This window comes from Molossus molossus, unplaced genomic scaffold (assembly GCF_014108415.1).
Source record: "Molossus molossus isolate mMolMol1 unplaced genomic scaffold, mMolMol1.p scaffold_m16_p_10, whole genome shotgun sequence".
In the NCBI taxonomy this organism is placed as follows: domain Eukaryota; kingdom Metazoa; phylum Chordata; class Mammalia; order Chiroptera; family Molossidae; genus Molossus; species Molossus molossus.
The window spans coordinates 91,881,611-91,898,141 of record NW_023425345.1 but is presented as its reverse complement, the minus strand read 5'-3'; the positions used below and the strand labels follow the sequence as shown (position 1 = coordinate 91,898,141).

Below are 16,531 nucleotides of genomic sequence, written 5' to 3'. Positions count from 1 at the left end.
TAGGAACCTGCATGAGTCCAGCTCCAGCGCCGGCTTCCTCCGAGCTTCCCGCGTGGCCCCGCAGCGTTCGCGCCGCCCGTGCCCCCGCGCAAGCTGTCCGCAGCGCCGAGGAGTGGAGGCGGGCAGGGGACCCTTGCAGCCGGCGGGGGGGCGGGCCCGGGGGCGCCGGGGGCCCTCGGTCGGCGCCCAGCCGCCGCCCGCTCTCCCGAGCCTCCTACCCCGCCCCCACTCACCCGGCTCAGCCCCTACCGAGCCGCGCAGGAAGCGTGTTGCTTCGCCCAGCGGATCCGCAGAAGTTGAGAGGAGTTGGTGGCTGCCTCCGGCCGGCCGGACTTTGCGAGCAGACCGCCGGGAGAGAGCCGCCGCCGCCGCGGAGCCTTCGGGGCTGCTCCCGCCCGCTCAGCCGGCAGTGCGGGTGGAGAGGGGCGGGGAGGGGGTCGGGCGCGACACCAGAACTTGAAACTGGGTGAAGGAATCCGAAGCAGATGAGAAGGGAGGAAAATAAAACAAAGTGGAGACTGCAGGAAAGACTCGACCGTGGTTGATTGTATCGGCTGACGCTCCGGCAGAGGGGCTGGGTTGGCTTTTTTTTTTTTTTTTTTTTTTTATTCCTCCCATTCTCTCTCTTTCTCTCTCTCTTAAAGCTACACCAGCTCTCTCTTTCTCTACTATCTCTGTGTCACCAAACCCTTGCTGGCTCTTATGGGCATGAAACACTCCTCCCGCTGCCTGCTCCTAAGGAGGAAAATGGCGGAGAACGCTGCCGAGAACACCGAGGTAAGAGGCCAGAGGCCCGGGGCTCCGGGCGACCCCGGCCGCCCACCCGCCCCCCGCGCCGCCGCCGCCGCCGCTGCCGCCGCCGCCGCCGCCGCCGCTCAACACCTAGAGCCAAACTTTCCCCAGTTCCATCCCGCTTGCTTTTGCCGGCGGGGTGTGTGTGTGCGTGTGTGTGTGTGTGTGTGTGTGTGTGGTTGGGTGGGGGGAAGACAGTGCATGTCTCAATCCCCCCCTTTGAAAATGCAAAAGAGTCGCTCTCACCCCATCTCTCCCTCCTACCACCCGCTGCTTGCTTCTCTGTTCCCCGAGTCCCAAATCCTGGGCAGCTGCGCTCCCCTGCCCGCTCCCCTGCTCTGTGAAGGCTTCAGAGTCCCGGCTTTGTGCAGAGCGGGGATGGGCGATCCTGGGGCCAGGTCTGCTCCCTGCAGTGCCTTGCCGGTCTCCAGCCGCTGCCTCAGATTTACCCTTCAAGCTCCAGTCCCCGAGCTCTCGGTCTCCGCAGCACCGTGGAGAGCTCCTGGCCGCAGGGGGCAAAGCTGGGCTGGTGGTGGGACTTGGGAACCGGCAACAGACCATCTGGCCCAGATTCGAGCGGGGGAGATGCCTGCAAGCCTCGAATGTTAGAGCCCTCTCTGGGGCGCTAACCCCGGGGAGGAAGCGCTGGTCGTGGCCACCTTCAGAACCAGGGACAGCGCCCGCTCCTGCCGCAACCCAGCCCGCGCCGGCTACGGTGGCTGTGCGCTGCGGGCTGCAGCGACGAATGGGTCTGCGGCCACTCGTCCCCCAGCAGCTTTTGAATGTCGCTCTAGCTCCTCAAATTGCGCTCTTGCCCCCCGCCTTTGGCACCCAATAGCTGCCCTTTCTCTACTCTCGAGTTGGCCCTGAGCCCCAAAGAGCACGGCTGGGTTTTGCGTCCCAATACTGAAGACTGTGTTCTCTGGCCTCGCACTGACCCTGCTGTCATTACCACTGACTAGTCCGTGGATTCTGGGCACCTGTAGTCACAGAGGGGATCAGCGTGGGCAGTCCCCTTACCTTCCTGGAGAGATGGTGAGCCGAGGTGGGGGCGGAGTGGGGTAAGTGTGTGAAGATCATCCCTTACTCGGTGGCAGGAGAAAGGCAGGGAGCAAACTCTCCAGGCTCTATTAATAGCTGGGTGTCTGGTGGGGCTGCCGTACATTTCACATATGGTTACCCATATGCAGCACGGAGCGGGGATGGAGGAGTGGCGCGGGCATTGTCTGTCTTTCTGGAATGCAAAAATGTGCTGAGACCCTTCCAGATCGTCTTCCCTGAGGTCTGAACTGCAGCTAACCCTAACCCCCACAGTGTAGGCAGCGATGCTCTTTAAAACCCTAATCTCTGGGAGACTAGAAGCAGCATGCATTTGGCAACCGTGGATTTTGAAACAAATGCTCTGGGGCTTGAAAACAGTGGGTATTCGGTGGCTAATGCCTGTCTCCTTGAGTTAGGGAAAAGCTAGTAAGCCCGTGATCCCCTGGACACTTGCTCTTCCCTCCCACCCCACTCCCCACCGGAGAGCAGACATTTAGAATGAAGTGTAGTGCAAGGCTCCTCGCCTCACAGCGGAGAGCTGGCCTTACAAATACCCTCACCCTCCTCTCTTTGATCGCCCGCAGAAGAGGTTTCTAAAAATAGCTTGGAGTCAAGGCTGCACTTCTGTAAAGTGTTGGACTAGCCGCATGTAGCAGTCCCTGCTGCTAGGTGGCTGGAGCACTGGAAGCAAGGAACAGCCTCCTCGGTCCCCAACACCCCTCCGCCTCCCTCTTGGTTCTTAAAAAAAGTTTTTTTAGGGTCTCCAGCCCCTTGCACCTGGCTGTCGCGGGGGCTTTAGGTGCAGACCCCTGCTGGGTTCCTCAGTGTGCAGCACGGGGCTGCTGAGCTCCCCACCTCGGCCACAGTTAAAGGCGCCCGTAGCAGGCTTAGCGACCCAGCGAGGCTATTTTTACTTGCTTCCCCCGCGGTTCTGCTCTCCCCCTTCTCAGCAGTTGCACACGCCAGCTCTGCTCTAGGCATCAATGAAAATAGCAGTAGAGGCTCTGAGCTCCTGTGAGTGGGGGGGAAACACACACACACACACACACACACAAACGCCGCACACCTTGGCGGTGGGTGGGGCAGATCCGTGGGGGTTCCTTAAAGGGGAGTGAATCTGGGGTTCAGTTCTTAGCAACTTCTTGGAGAAGGGGAGGAATTCAGACTTACCTAATGTTCAAACGTGCCCAATGAAGCCATCCAGGCAGCGTGACAATCACTTGGTTTTACTCCAAGAACTGGCTGTTTTTGGAATAAGCCAGGACTACAGCAGCACTTCCAAAAGCGGGGAATTGTGGATTTGCCTACATGTATGGTGGGAAAGAGAGGCAAAGGCGCCTCTGTGGTGTGTGTATGTGCTGTGCTAATGGTGGTAGTGGCCCTTGCTCTTCATTGAACATGTTGTTATGAAACACTGACTCTGCATTAGGAATGATTAGGTACCCCAGATCTAAAGATGAAGACCACCAGCCTCATGTTCTCCAGGGAATCACACTCTGGTGGACAGTGGCGCCGGATCAATCAACCGGACAACCCTGTATCATCTTTTCCTGCCTTTTGTTGGTGTTGTTTGCAAGCACTTTGTCTCCTTTCATCCTCACAATAATCCTGTGAGATAAGCCAAGGTTAGTATTCATTTATTTGTCCCCACTCTGCAGTTGAGAACACTGAGGCTGAGAGGTTCAGCAATTTCTGAAAGTCACCTGGCCGGCTAAGTCAGTCTTGGAATACAGTTTGATCCCACTTCTGATTCTTTGCTCTTTACCCTACTTCCAAAATGATGCCACATGGGAGTGGGAGGGGGAAGTGAGGGTTCCTTCAGAAGGGAGAGATGAAATGTTGGGGGTGGGCAAAGATGATGGGAGGTGTTCTTCCATAAGGCAAAGATAGGGAAAGATATTTTAATTGTTAGGCAAGGAGAAAGTCAGGAATAAGGCTACCTACATTATGAGTCAAACCTCTTTCAACAAGTAAAGTCCGGAGCTAGGGCAGTGGGAACTTCCAGAGCACAGGCTTGGAGGGTATGGTGGGCACTGGGTGGCCCTGAGGGCACGCTTTAACCACTTTGGCCTCAGTTCCTTAAACTTGAGCTGACTCCTCTACGGATTGAAGAAAATGTGGAGGACCCTGGCACGTGGTAAACACCCAGCAATGTTTGTTCCATTTCTGCTTTCTCTGGCTCCCTCAAGTATGCTTCTCCTCCTCAGTGGAGGGCATCATCAGTTTCTTCTCCTTCTCCCCTGTTCCCCACACGTCACCAGATACCTGCTGATGAAACCTTCTGAAATGTCTGCAAAACCTCTGGTTGGACCTTCCTTTTCTGTCCACTCTCAGTGCCTGAGGCAGCTCATCCTCACCTCTGCCCTCACTAAGGAAGTAGCCTCTCGACTGCTGGTCTTCTTCCCTAATCCAGCCTCATTCTCCCTGCTCAGTGGGCTTTCAGAAGCACAAGTCTGTCATGATCAGACATCTCTTTAAAAACTTACCATGTTGTCTTATTGTCGATAGGATACAGGATGGACCCAGCTTTCTTAGCATAGTGTACAAGGCCCTTTAATACCCGCCGCATGCAATTCTCTGTATAGTCCACTGACATCATGCCTGAATGCTTTTGTGCATACTGGTCCTTCTGCCTGGGTTGCTCAACCCCACTTATTCTTTCTGTGGGGAAAAAAAAAAAAATCTTCCTCAACCTGCAAGGCCCAACTCAAAGGTCACTTCCTCTGGGCAGCCTTCCCAGATCTGCCATTTATCCTCCACCCTCACAGAGAGTGAGTGGTCCTTCTTCTTGTTCCTCACACCTGCCTCTCTCTTTTCCTATTAGAGATGATTGGCTTCTTATATGTCTATTTCTCTAGTTATATAATGTACATTTAAAAATTACCTTGTTCTTAACACTGCCTGACACACAATAAATAATAAATGTTGGTAAATGTCTTCTGAATTGTTTCATGGAATTATGAACAAGCTCATGAGCCTCCTGGGTTTTTGCCACTCATGGCTTTCTGAAAATTGGGCTTTCTGTCTCCCACCCCTCTGCTATATTTACATTACTGTGGATCTTGAAATCTCAAAGGGATTAAATATCCTGGGAACCAGGGTGCTGCAGCAACTGGAAGCATGGGTGCATTTGGGTTATTCATGTATCTATCTACTCACTACTCAGCAGTTACTGACTCTTACTATGTGGGGTCCTCCTGAATGGCCCACAGATGGATTGATCACAATGCCCAGTTATGAACCATGGGGAACAATGGACCTTCAAGAGCTTCTGCTCACTTGACCCATTCTTGGAAAAAGTAGAATGCATTGTTGATAGTGATGACTCCCTGGTTGGGGTTTTAGTACCTCAAAGGAGAGCCCCAGGGGGTGATAGAACAGTTTTAGCAGAGGAGTCATTTTGGAGACTGGTTTTTGAGCGTCCTAGTGCCTTACTGACCAAGGGTGAGAGAATAGTTAAGGGTTGGGGAAAACCCTACACCAGGGCAGCGGGATGAGAGGTATTGGCGAGCGCTGCTGTGTGAGTTAGGGGGATACCTGAGCTGATTTCTGACAGGTGTGTGCTGGTGGTTCTAGCTAATGGATGCCTCCTCTCCTCAGGGAGTTCCTTTCAGCTAAAGGGTCAGGGAATTGAGAAAGAAGAGGGCCAGAGGAGGGCCAGAGGCAGGACCCTGCCTACCTCTCTGAGGATTGTCTGCATCCATGTTTCTTTCTGAAGAGTGGGGTGTGGGGCTGACTAACCAAGTAGCCTCTGGCACCGCTCTGCCTGGCTTACAGTCCAGCTCTGAGCTTAGATGTGTTGTTGTGTTGAACATGACTTAACCTCTTGGGGCCTCATAAGGTGGTTGCGATGATTAAATGAATTCATGCAAGGGGTTTAGAACATGGCGAGTGCTCAGTTGCTGTTTGTGATCATTGTCCTGCTAGCCTTTGGAAGTCCTGCAGAAAAAGTTCCAATGGGATGCACTCTCCCGCTTCCTCATTTCTCTGCGGAGATGATCCACAACCATAGTCTGCATCAGTTTTTCCTCCCTCAACAAACATCTATTTCAGTCCCCAAGCGAGCTCAGGAGAATTAAGAAGATACCCACATTTTTTTTTTCTTCTTTTTTTCCCTGGGAAATTTGGCTTTTCAGAGAGTCCTAAATTGGCTTTTGGCTGCCAACAGGGTGAAACACAGCACTCCCGTCTTCGGTTCAGGAGTGGGTTTCATTTCCTCCTCTTGGCTAACTGTACTGTGAAGTGATTATCGCATACAGTGTGGAACATGCACAAATCTGTAAAAACAGCACTTGCACCTTGGAGTCTACTGTACTAACAGGGGAAAAATGGGCAACGTGACAATATGTGCATTGCCAAGGTAACTAGGAGCGGGATGGTGTTGTGGAAGCAGCAGCCACTGCTCTGTTGTGAACTGACTCCGTGGGAGAAGAGAGAGCACAGGCAAGAAGGGGGCCTCTAAAGGTCACCCCGTCCGTGCTCCTGCTGCCGAGCACACTTACTTAACCCAGGAGGAACAGTTGACCGCATGGTAAAAACTTCAGGGGAGGTGGGTTCCCCAAACTCCTTGTGCATCTCAGTAGTCAGGGGGCTCCTCCTGAGGTCTGAGCTCAGTCTCTTCTATTGCAATCCGACTCGCCTCTGCTCACATTACTCTAAAAGGAGGTGAAAACCGGCCAGTTGCCTCAGCATTTGGGCTGTATTAAAGCGGTGTCACTCTCTTTAAAGTTTTTGTTCTAAGCGATTTCTCTGGTAGTCCCGCTAACAGGAATCGCCAGGAGAGGAGTGTTTGAGATTTGCCTCTCCCATGCTATCCACCCCTTGGGACACACATCAGATGGCTTTTGTACTTGACTTGTTATTCCCTTGAGCAAAACAGCATTCCCCAGATGTGTAATGGGTGACCCATGAGCAAAGATCTCTTTTTACAATGTAGTTGTGTAAGAGCAAACAGCTTGATGTGTGTATTTTCGTAAAGTCATAGAACCTTAGTGCCGGATGAAAATGCAAATGATTTTTAAACTAAGAGATGGAAAAACTTGCCCAATATCACAGAGCTTGTCAGTCTTGAGGCCTTGTTTGATCTTAGGTCAATGCCATTTCTACCTCCTTTAAATGTAGCATCAGCCCTGGCTGGTTTGGTTCAACAGTTGGAGCGTCGGCCTGCGGACCAGAGAGTTCCAGGTTCGGTTCCAGCTAAGGGCACGTACCAAAAAAAAAAAAAAAAGGTAGGATCAGATTTATTATTTTGGGTTTTTTTCGTATGTGTGCTAATTTTCTAACATATCCAGATATGTTATATGTAAAGACCATTGTTTCTCTATATAAGGTCTAGGAATAGTGCATACTGAGAGCTTTCCCCTTTTCATATGACACTTCAAAATGCTTTGGCATGTATCATAATGTTGAATGTGTGCCATCCCACATGGCCACAGACACATGTTGCATGATGTACACCATGCATAGATACATAACACAGTGAGTCAACAGTGTCCCCATCGTGCAGATGAAGAAACCAGAGCATGGAAAGTTAGTGTTATTTGCCCAAGATCCCATAGGTAGTAAGTGATGGATCAGGGACTCAAACTGATTTTTGAGCCACCGAGACTCATACTTTCTTCCCAGTCTACCAGGTTGTGAAGGCGACAGAGAACCAGAGTAGAAACTTACACTACGAAGAGAAGGAATGGAGAAATCAGCAGGCGAAATAAGGAATGGTGGATTTGGAAAAAACAAAGGACAGAACATCAGCCCACCTTTCTGTACCTGCCCCTGCTGCTACCCTGACACCCCTCATGTTCATCGTCCTCAATGCTATGCCCTGTGGGTGGCAGAGACCGGGTATAATTTGTGGCTGGGACAATCCTCATTTCACACCGTCTACTCATCAAAGCTGTCTCCATGCCTGGGGTCCTAGCTGGTGGGCCTGGGAAAAACTCCAGTGTAGCAAAGTACATCTCTTTGGAAACTAGATCCAAGGTCATCCACATTAAGGCTGGACTCTCAACCAGCATCTTCCTTGGAATGAAATGAATAGCAGATGCTTCGGGATAGAAACTTATTTTTAAAATTTTATCTTTATAGTTTTATCACCTGTATTCTTTATCTAGGACTGCTGTAACAAAGTACCACAAACTGAGTGGCTTGAAGCAACAGGAATGTTTTCTCTCAGTTCTGGAAGTGAGAAGTCTGAAAGCCAGGTGTCAGCAGGTTAGTTCCTTCGGGAGGTTCTTAGGAAGGATTTGTTCCTTGCCTCTTTCCTGGCTTCTGGAGGTTGCCAGGTATGCTCAGCACCCCAATCTCTGCCTCTGTCTTCACAAGGCCTTCTCCCCTGTGTATGTATCTATATCTCTTTTTCCTATAAGGATACCAGTCATATTGGGTTAGAGGCCACCCTATCCAGTATGACCTCATCCTAACTTGACTGCATCTGCAAAGACCTTATTTCCAAACGAGGTCATATCTATAAGTAACAGGAGTTAGGACTTCAACACATCTTGATGAGGGACTCGATCCAGCCGCCGACATCGTCCAACACAGTGTCCACACATAGTAGGTCTGAGAGAAGAGGCTGACGAAAGGCTGGATGAGTACACAGCAGGCTTTGGAACAGTGGCAGAGTCGATGAAGATCGTCTCTCTCCGTTAAGTCCCCTTCCTACCGCTCACTCAGCTCTCCGCCTTGCCCACTGGCTTCCCGGCATCTTTACAGACCTTCTCTCTGTGAGCAGCAGCGATGGTTACGTAAACGCTACCACTTATTGCCCTCATTATGTGTGGGGCTCAGTGTAAAGTGTTTTCTAAGCATTGCCTTATTTAATTTACACCGCAAAATAACAAAGCAACTCTTAATATTCCCACTTTGTAGCTGAAGAAACAGAAAGCTGCAGTGGTTGATTAACTTGACCGAGATTATAGCGGAGCTGGGGTGCTCTCAGAGTCGGAATGGATTCTGCTGGTGACTTGGGCCTCTTTCCCTGCTTTTCCCACATCCCCAACCTCGAGCTGGTCCTCACCTTTGCCCTCCACCAGCTCCCACTCGCTGAGAGATTTTGGAAGGAACTGATTAACTCCCACACATGGGAAAGGGCCCACGGCCGACTGGAGCCTGTCAGTCTGTAACAGCTCCATGCGCCCGATGTCTTCAGCCTCCCAGGGCATTTGCTTTGCCGTTGCCAGGGGGATTATTTTAGTGGTGGAATTGTGAACACATTACTAGCTTACTGGAAGGACTGTTCTGGAGGGCAGGAAGCATGAGGACTTTCTTGGCACCTTCCAAACAGTTAAACCGTGTGGGCCACTTGCTACGCCGTCTGAGGCAGTTTTGTGTGGAGGTTAAGTGCGCAGCCCCTGACGGCAGCCTGCCTGGATTCAGATCTCAGCTCTGCTGTTTGGTCGTTTGCACACGTCACCGTGGGCACCCATGCCGTGGTTTCGTCATCGGGGATGTAGCGAATGCCCTTCATCCCATCGAGTTATTGTCAGGATTAAACGAGCTGGTTCATGTAAAGCACACATCTTGGCACCTGGTAAATGCTCAAGAAAGATGAGCTATTATTTGTAATTTGGGCTTATTCAGTGGTGTCCCAAAGTGGGAGCAGATGAATAAAGGGCCTTTATTAGTGACATTATTGAGTTAGCGGCTGCAGAGGCCGGAGCAGAAGAGCCAAGGGAGGCATTTTGGATTCAGGTCATTGAATCATTGATTCAATCATTCTCAGGTCAGCCAGCCAGAGCCACAGATACAGCTGAAGACCAGGCACTTGATGCATGTGAAGTGCCCCAGTTGCAGGAGGGATAGGTTCTCTGCGGCCCACAGGCTGGCCTATCTGTGTCCAAGCTCACATTCAGCTCTGGGATCTAGAACTCAACACGAAAAGAACGCAGCTGCAGCCTCATTGAGTCCCTTCCGACGTGAGAGAAACGGGGGTCTGGAAGGTAAATCATGCTAGACTGCAGAGCTGAGGGAAAAGCCAGCGTCTCCGTCTCCTCTGTGCCCCGCACAAGCCTTGCTGCTGGAAAGGGTGCAATTCAGATCTGTTGGCTACTGGACTGATGGTGACCATTTCCCATGTTTCCACTGAGGGAAACCGAGACACAGGGCAAAGGGAGAGAGAAGATAGAGATACTGGACAGGCTCATGTGGCAAAATGAATGTTTAACGTCCAGTTAAACGTCCTGCCCCCTGGGCTATAAATCCAGTAGGACATACCCACTGTGTGTGAGACCTGATCCAGGGATGGCACAGTCAGGAACAAACTGAGCTCAGCCACTCTGAAGTGAATGGCTGTTCGCAAATGTATCAATTAGGGTCCCGTTTGTAGCGCTGTTGTGAAATAATCTCTTGTTAGAGGAAGCAAAGCAACGTGGTGGCTTTTCAAGGCCAGGCCTGCCAGCCAATGAAAAACAGCCGTTCCCATAGACAGTTACGTCAAGGACTTTGTCTCTCCCTGACGAGCAGCCACGACAGCAGCTCTCTGAGGAGCCTGAGCAGAGAATCCCACACAAGTGATCCCAATTACGGAATGTTCTCTACTAACATACATTAGTTCAGCTGTTGCCTCCAGGTACGTAGTAGGGAACTGATGACTATTTATTGAATAAAGGAAGTAAGCCTGTATGCCAGACATATATTATGCCGATTTCCTTTTGTTAGAATCTCCCTCTGATCCCCAGGTCTCTCTCCTGAGCCTGGACCTGAATATCTGACTGCCTTCAGGACATCGCCACTCAGATGTCTCGCAGGTACCTCAAACTCTTCAGGGTCCCCTCTGGAACATCATCTCTTCCCACGAACCTGCCTCTCTCCTGTGATCCTCACCTTGCTTGGTATTAAGTCTCCAAAGTGACAGGTTCTTTCTCTCCTTTCTTCGCAGGGAGGCCTGATGCTTCTACGTCTCTGGGGTTTGTCCCCTTTGTCCTAAATTGGTCCTTCTCTTTGCAGTCCGACTCTTGTTGTCCCGGTTCATGTCCTCCCATCTCTTGCCTGGATCTCTGCAGCACCCTCCTGGATGCTCCCCACACCCCCTCCCTTCCCTTGCTTTGATCGATTCCCCCGGCAGCACTAAGGTGCATCTAACATAGAAAGCCCTTCCTTAAAGCCCTGCAGTGGCTTTGCCATTATCACTAGGAGAAAGAGCCCCTTCCTTACCATGGTGTATAAGGTCCACCCAATCATGCCCCTGAGCCCTGTTCCACTCTCGTTTCTTGTAAGTCCTTCCCTTCTGCTCCAGCTCTATTCAACTACTTAGCACCCCCCATCACCTGGCATCTCCACCCTTCCTTCAGGTCTCAGCTTAGATGTCCCCTCCTCCAGGAAGCCTTCCCTGACACGACTCCCTTCCCCCAGTCTGGATTAGTTCTCCCTGCTACGTGACCCTGTAGCACACGTGCATCCTCTGTGCAGCCTGTGTCACGCTGTACCGTATGTGCTGACTTCCTCCTCTCCAAGTCTACTATAAACCGTGAGAGCAGGGGCTCTGTCTGTGTGGTTCACACTGACTCCAGGACCCAACACAGGGCCCGGTACCTATGAGAGCTTTAAAAGCACTTGTTCAATGAGTGACGATGCATGCACCTTCCTTGGATGGAAAACGTCCTGTGAATACTAGTGTTTCAATGAATATCTATGTATTGCTGCCTTCCTAACACACTGCTTCCGGCTGCGCCAGTCACACAGGACCCCGCTGTAAGAGGAAATCCTTGTGGTCACAGTCATCATCCCCTTAACCCAAAGCAAGGCTGGTCCCGTTAGACGCTCGCTGCTGAGGGCAAAGCCAGCGTGGCAGAGAGAACGTTATCGTCCGTGAAAACCGGGGAAGAGAGGGCTTTTGGATCCATAATAGTGTAAGTTTAACAGTCTAACAGGCACAACATGAGTCTCAGAAAGGGCTGGGAGCCAGGGCTGTGCCTGGGGCAGCGGGAATTCCCTGCACTTCGGCAGTGGCAAGAGGCGGCGGAGAGTCTGCGGAGTCTCCCCTTGAAACCCTTGCTTGAGGCTGGGGAGTGTTGGGGTGTGGATCCGCGGACATCTCTTTCCCACTTGGCCTGATGCGTCACCGTCGGCCGATCTGAGCAGCAGACACGGTGGGCAGTGTCCTCAGACAGGCAGCTGAGCCGCCCGAGGCTCCTGACCGCAGGCACGCGGGGCCCCAGGCTCCTGCTGTGGGCCCCGCGCTCCGCCGCCAGCGGCACCCAGGCCTCCTGTATTCAGTGTCTTGGTTCAGCACTGCCATCCACTCTCCTGTTTACAAGGTTAAAAAGGAAATGCTCCGCTTTCCGAGACATGAAGAAAACCAAATGGCTGGCTTGGGCTGCCCGTAGGTGCCAGGCTGGTGGCTTTTCTCGGAGGCTTCGCTGAAGCTCCGCCAAGCCTGTGCCCCCTCCTTCCCCTCCTCCGGCTCTGCTGCAGCGTCCGCAGCCGGGTCTCCGAGCTCTGAGGTGCGTTCTCCCACCTCTGGAGGGGACCCCGCACGACCTGGTCGAGACGGTCGGCCTGTGTTCTGAGCCCCAAGGAGGAAGTGCCTCAGCTTGCCCTGGTTATCCACCCCAGTTCCTCAGGCCATCGGCTGATCCCAGGTAGCGGAGAAAGAGCAAAGAACCAAGAGGCAGAACCCAGGAGCTGGTTGACATCTGCCCCGTATGACTCGGCTACCAGGGGAATGGGTGGTGTGAGCCTACCCTACCCCACTTGATGGCCACGCCCCGAAATCACTGGGTCAACGGCACGAGGATGCTGGAACCGGGAGGAGGGGTGCACGTCTTACATCTTGCTGTCAATCCCGTGCTGTCTCAGGTGTCTCCAGGGCGACTCTGCCTGTTTCCCCTCAGCCGGTTGTCCGTGGGGTCGGAAGTGAGCTCATCGCCACCCTCCACAGGGCTTCCGCATCCAGACGTGCCACATGTGTAAATTTGTGCTGTTGAAGATGGGAGATGTTTCCCCCCTGGTAGCAAGTGGCACAGACACGGAGGTCTGGGGGAAAGGAGAAAGGGGCCATCAGTCTGGACTTTGGCTTGGTGGGGAGCTGACCTCTTCTGGGCCCCGGCTTGAACAAAGGACGTAAGGGTAGGCAGGCTGCAGGCAAATATTTATCTGGGGAAGGATCTTCCTCCAGAAACCTTTGCCTTTTTTTTTTTGCTGTCCCTCTTCAGGCTCAGTCTCCTCCTTTCTTTCCCGCTTTCCCAGGCATGGGCTCTGAGCTTCTATGAGCAACGACTCTTTCTTTCTCAGGCAGGAGAGGCCCCGAAGGGCTTGCTGTGCAGCTGCTGCGGGAGGCAGTCCCAGGCTCTTGGCTGAGCTCGGTGGGCTGGATGTTGGAGAGAATTGGCCTCTGGCAGCCACTCCTTCAGTGCCTGTTTGACCAGGCATCGATGCATACCCTTACCCAGGTGTTACCGGTCTAGCCTGTTCCAAGCGTGCACGGGGTAAAGGAAAAAGAAAGCGAAGGTTTGAGTTTCAAATCTCTTGAAGCCGTACTTCTTTGTCTTCCCCCGTGAGTGTGCTGGACCATTCTTTCTGAAGGGCTGGGACCTGACTTCTCTCCCAGATTACAGGGCCACGCCAGGATACTGTACTCCTGCAGGTACCGCACCTGGTACAGCAGCCTACTCCACGCTGATGAGGGGTGCAGGGGGAGGGGTGATTCCATGGCTATCCCTGGGATTACCCTCCTCTGACATGCTCTTGCCACCAGCCTTGGAGATGCCCCTGTTACCCATTGCAATGGGCTATCATCTCACCTGACCAGCCGAAGGCATTCATCACTGCTGGTCATTGTGTTTTTCTTGAAACTCTCTTCTCTTTGGGATCCTAAGTCCTGCTTTCTCCTGCCTCCCCCAAGTCTCTGATGACTGTTCTATCTCAGGTTTCCACGTGGGTCCTTCTTCCTTGCCCACCTCCAAATCATGCTGTCTCCAGCTTACTGTTCCTGGGTGGTCTCATCCTCTTCCGTGACTTCTGACACCCCGACCTGAACTGCTGGCTGGACTCCTGTCCCTCAGCATTCTGCATGCGCTTCAGATTCAGAAGGACCCCAACCGAGATCCTCACCATTCTCCCAGATGTGCTCATCTGTTCCTGCCTGTGTACGCCTGCCTTCGCTCGAGCCAGAAATCAGGAACCGTACGAAAGGCCTCACAGCCTTGGATCAGACCCTCATTGTCTCTTGCCTGGGCCACTGCACGGCTTCCGGCTTGTGCTCGGGCTCGCTGCCAGCCCATCGTCACACTGGAGCTTGATGCCTGGACTCCAGACAAACCCAGCAGATGCGGGTGGAGTGAATGAATGGATGAGTTGTGGGTGGCGATTGCTCGCTCAGAAGAGTAATGCACGGTGGTGGTTGTGCTGCAGGTTGTCATTGGGAGTTAATACCAGGGATCACCATTCTCTACCTCATTTCGCCTTAGTGGACATGCTTGGGTATTAAATACGTTTAGAATAAAGGTCATGGGGTTCAGGAGACCTGGGTGATATAGTCTAGGCTCTGCAACTTGCTTCCTATGGGAAGTGTCTTTTCTGGGGCTGCATTTGACCCGGGGAGCACTGCACCACCAAGAAGCAAGGAGTTCGAGGTTCTCGGTTGCTCTGCACGGGCCATGCTGCATTATCCTTGTGAGAAACAAGGACACGGGTTATGATGGCGAGGAAGCCCGGAGGAGCAGCTGAACCCACAAGGAGGTGTCTGATAGCTCCTTATGTGACATCACTCAATCCCCCAGCATCACGCAGTCCCCTCAGACATCTCTAACGTGGGCTTCTGTGCCCTGTTTCTTCCTCTGTTCCTCGTGACCCAGTGGGCTTGGTCTTGGGGATTCCGGAAGCCTCTTCTCAGAGCTCTGACTCCGAAACCAAATACGGTATGTGCTGTCGAACAGCTAGCTCCCGTTAACATCCCTTAGCTCTTGGCTTGAACAGGGGTTTTATATGTAAGTTGAGTAGCTTGCTTGGGGACCTCCAGTAAGTCCCCTGGGCTCTTTGGGCCTGGGTAACAGGAATTTACCTGAAGCCCTGGGACAGGGCTACGTGACTCATTGAGGTCTTTTTCAGCTTTTCAGGCGTTAATTCTGCTGTTTCCATTGCAGTTTTTAGTGAATATAACTGTGCTCTGTGGGAGAGTACGTAGTATCTTCTCTTCCCCTGATAAACTTGCCTCTTGCAAGTCACTTTCTCATCAGTGTCAGGGAAGTGCCGGGCATCGGTCCCTTTAAGGGCTCTGGGGACAAGAGCTAGTATCTGAGTAAAGAAGGCATCAAAAGTTACTGGTCTTGGGAAAAATGTTTAATAGCAACAACTTTATCTCCGTTTGTTGCCTCGGCAGATTCATTCCCTGCTGCAATATATTATTTTGCAGTAGTTCATTCTGTCCAATTTTAGATAATGAATAAACAATTATATCAGGTATTGCTCCATTGATTTCCTTCAAGTAGCCTATGTTCCCTCAAGACTTGGAAGATCCTGGAATCTGTTTCCAGGCCCTAAATCCTGAATGATAAGGAGGAGCTGGGAGGAAGACGGGAGCAGGAGTGATCGTGACTGTCCTCTGAGGAGAGGTACTTTGTCAAGGTCAGAGAGATGGCTTCTGGGACAAAGCCAGGCTCTCAGCCCTTATGGTCCCATGAGTCAGGTCGCTGTGCTTAGCTTCCAGTCTCTGCTTCATTCAGCCTGTCTTTCTGCTCCCTGCAAGGTTAAACCGAAATCCTACAGTTCACTTTTCTCCACACTTGATGCCTGGTTGGCTCAACGTCAGAGCTTTGGCTGGGTGTAGAACCTGTGACCAGATTGGTGTTGGGATGTGACTGGCATTTCAGGCTGCAAGATGTGGTTTGGAGTGGATTTGCTCAGCCAGACTCTTGGAGCCTTTCCAAGTGCAGCAGCTCTTTCATTAGAGATCACCAGTGTAAGTTGGATTCGGGGAACCCCTGCCTCTCAAGGTGGGGGCATAGATCAAATGATGTCTGAAGGCCCGCTTCTGAGTGTGCTGGTGTTCTACATATGCTCTCCTGATCAGAAGATGGCAGCATGAGACACCACTTAGAGGAGGTGCCTACTCCTCACCTGCCACAGCCCTGCTACCATGGTGGCTGTCGTCACCTCTGCTCACTCACCCCACCAGCTTCCATCACCAGCTCGGTCCCGTTAGATATGCCTGCTCGAGCCGTAGTATTGACTCCAGTCCCTTCTCTTCCTGAGATGGGAATCCAAGGCCAAAGAGGGTCAAGGTGAACTCAAGGATACACAGTGAGGTTATAGCAAAGCTGGGACCAGAAATAAGAGCTCCGGGATCCCAGTGTGGTCCTGGCTGTGAGGCTGAGGGGCTCTGTGTATCCCGAGCCTTCACAAACTGCCTAATCAGAAACGTTCCTCTTCAAGATCCTTTTATAAGCCTAAATCAAGGAAGGTGCCCGCCAGTTTGGTGGGGTGATTCAGGAGACAGGTATTTGTACCCAAATGTGAAAATGGTGAGATACTTAAGAGATAGTCCACAAAGCTACACCATGGGGCCTAACAGGGGTGACTTTGGGAAACATTTTGGGCAGGGCCTGTCATTACTGGCTACCTACACCTCGGGATTTTGACCTTGGGCAACATGAATCTGTGTGAAAATATAGGAGACAGCTTCTCGTAGGCTTGACTCCATGTTCTTCCAATTTTTAACTCTATAACCTTGAACCAGTTACTTATGTTTTCTGAGCCTCATTCT

General features: G+C 52.0%; 1 protein-coding gene across 1 annotated transcript in view; it reads left to right on the top strand.

The window, feature by feature from the left end:
• Window positions 1-271: 271 nt before the first annotated feature.
• Window positions 272-16,531, top strand: part of PRMT8 (protein arginine methyltransferase 8) — an 85,797-nt gene continuing 69,537 nt past the window's right edge. Inside the window, exon 1 of the mRNA XM_036252413.1 lies at window positions 272-777. Within this exon, the coding sequence (XP_036108306.1) occupies window positions 703-777 (75 nt within the window). The 5' untranslated portion in view covers window positions 272-702. The remainder of the gene's footprint in view (window positions 778-16,531) is intronic.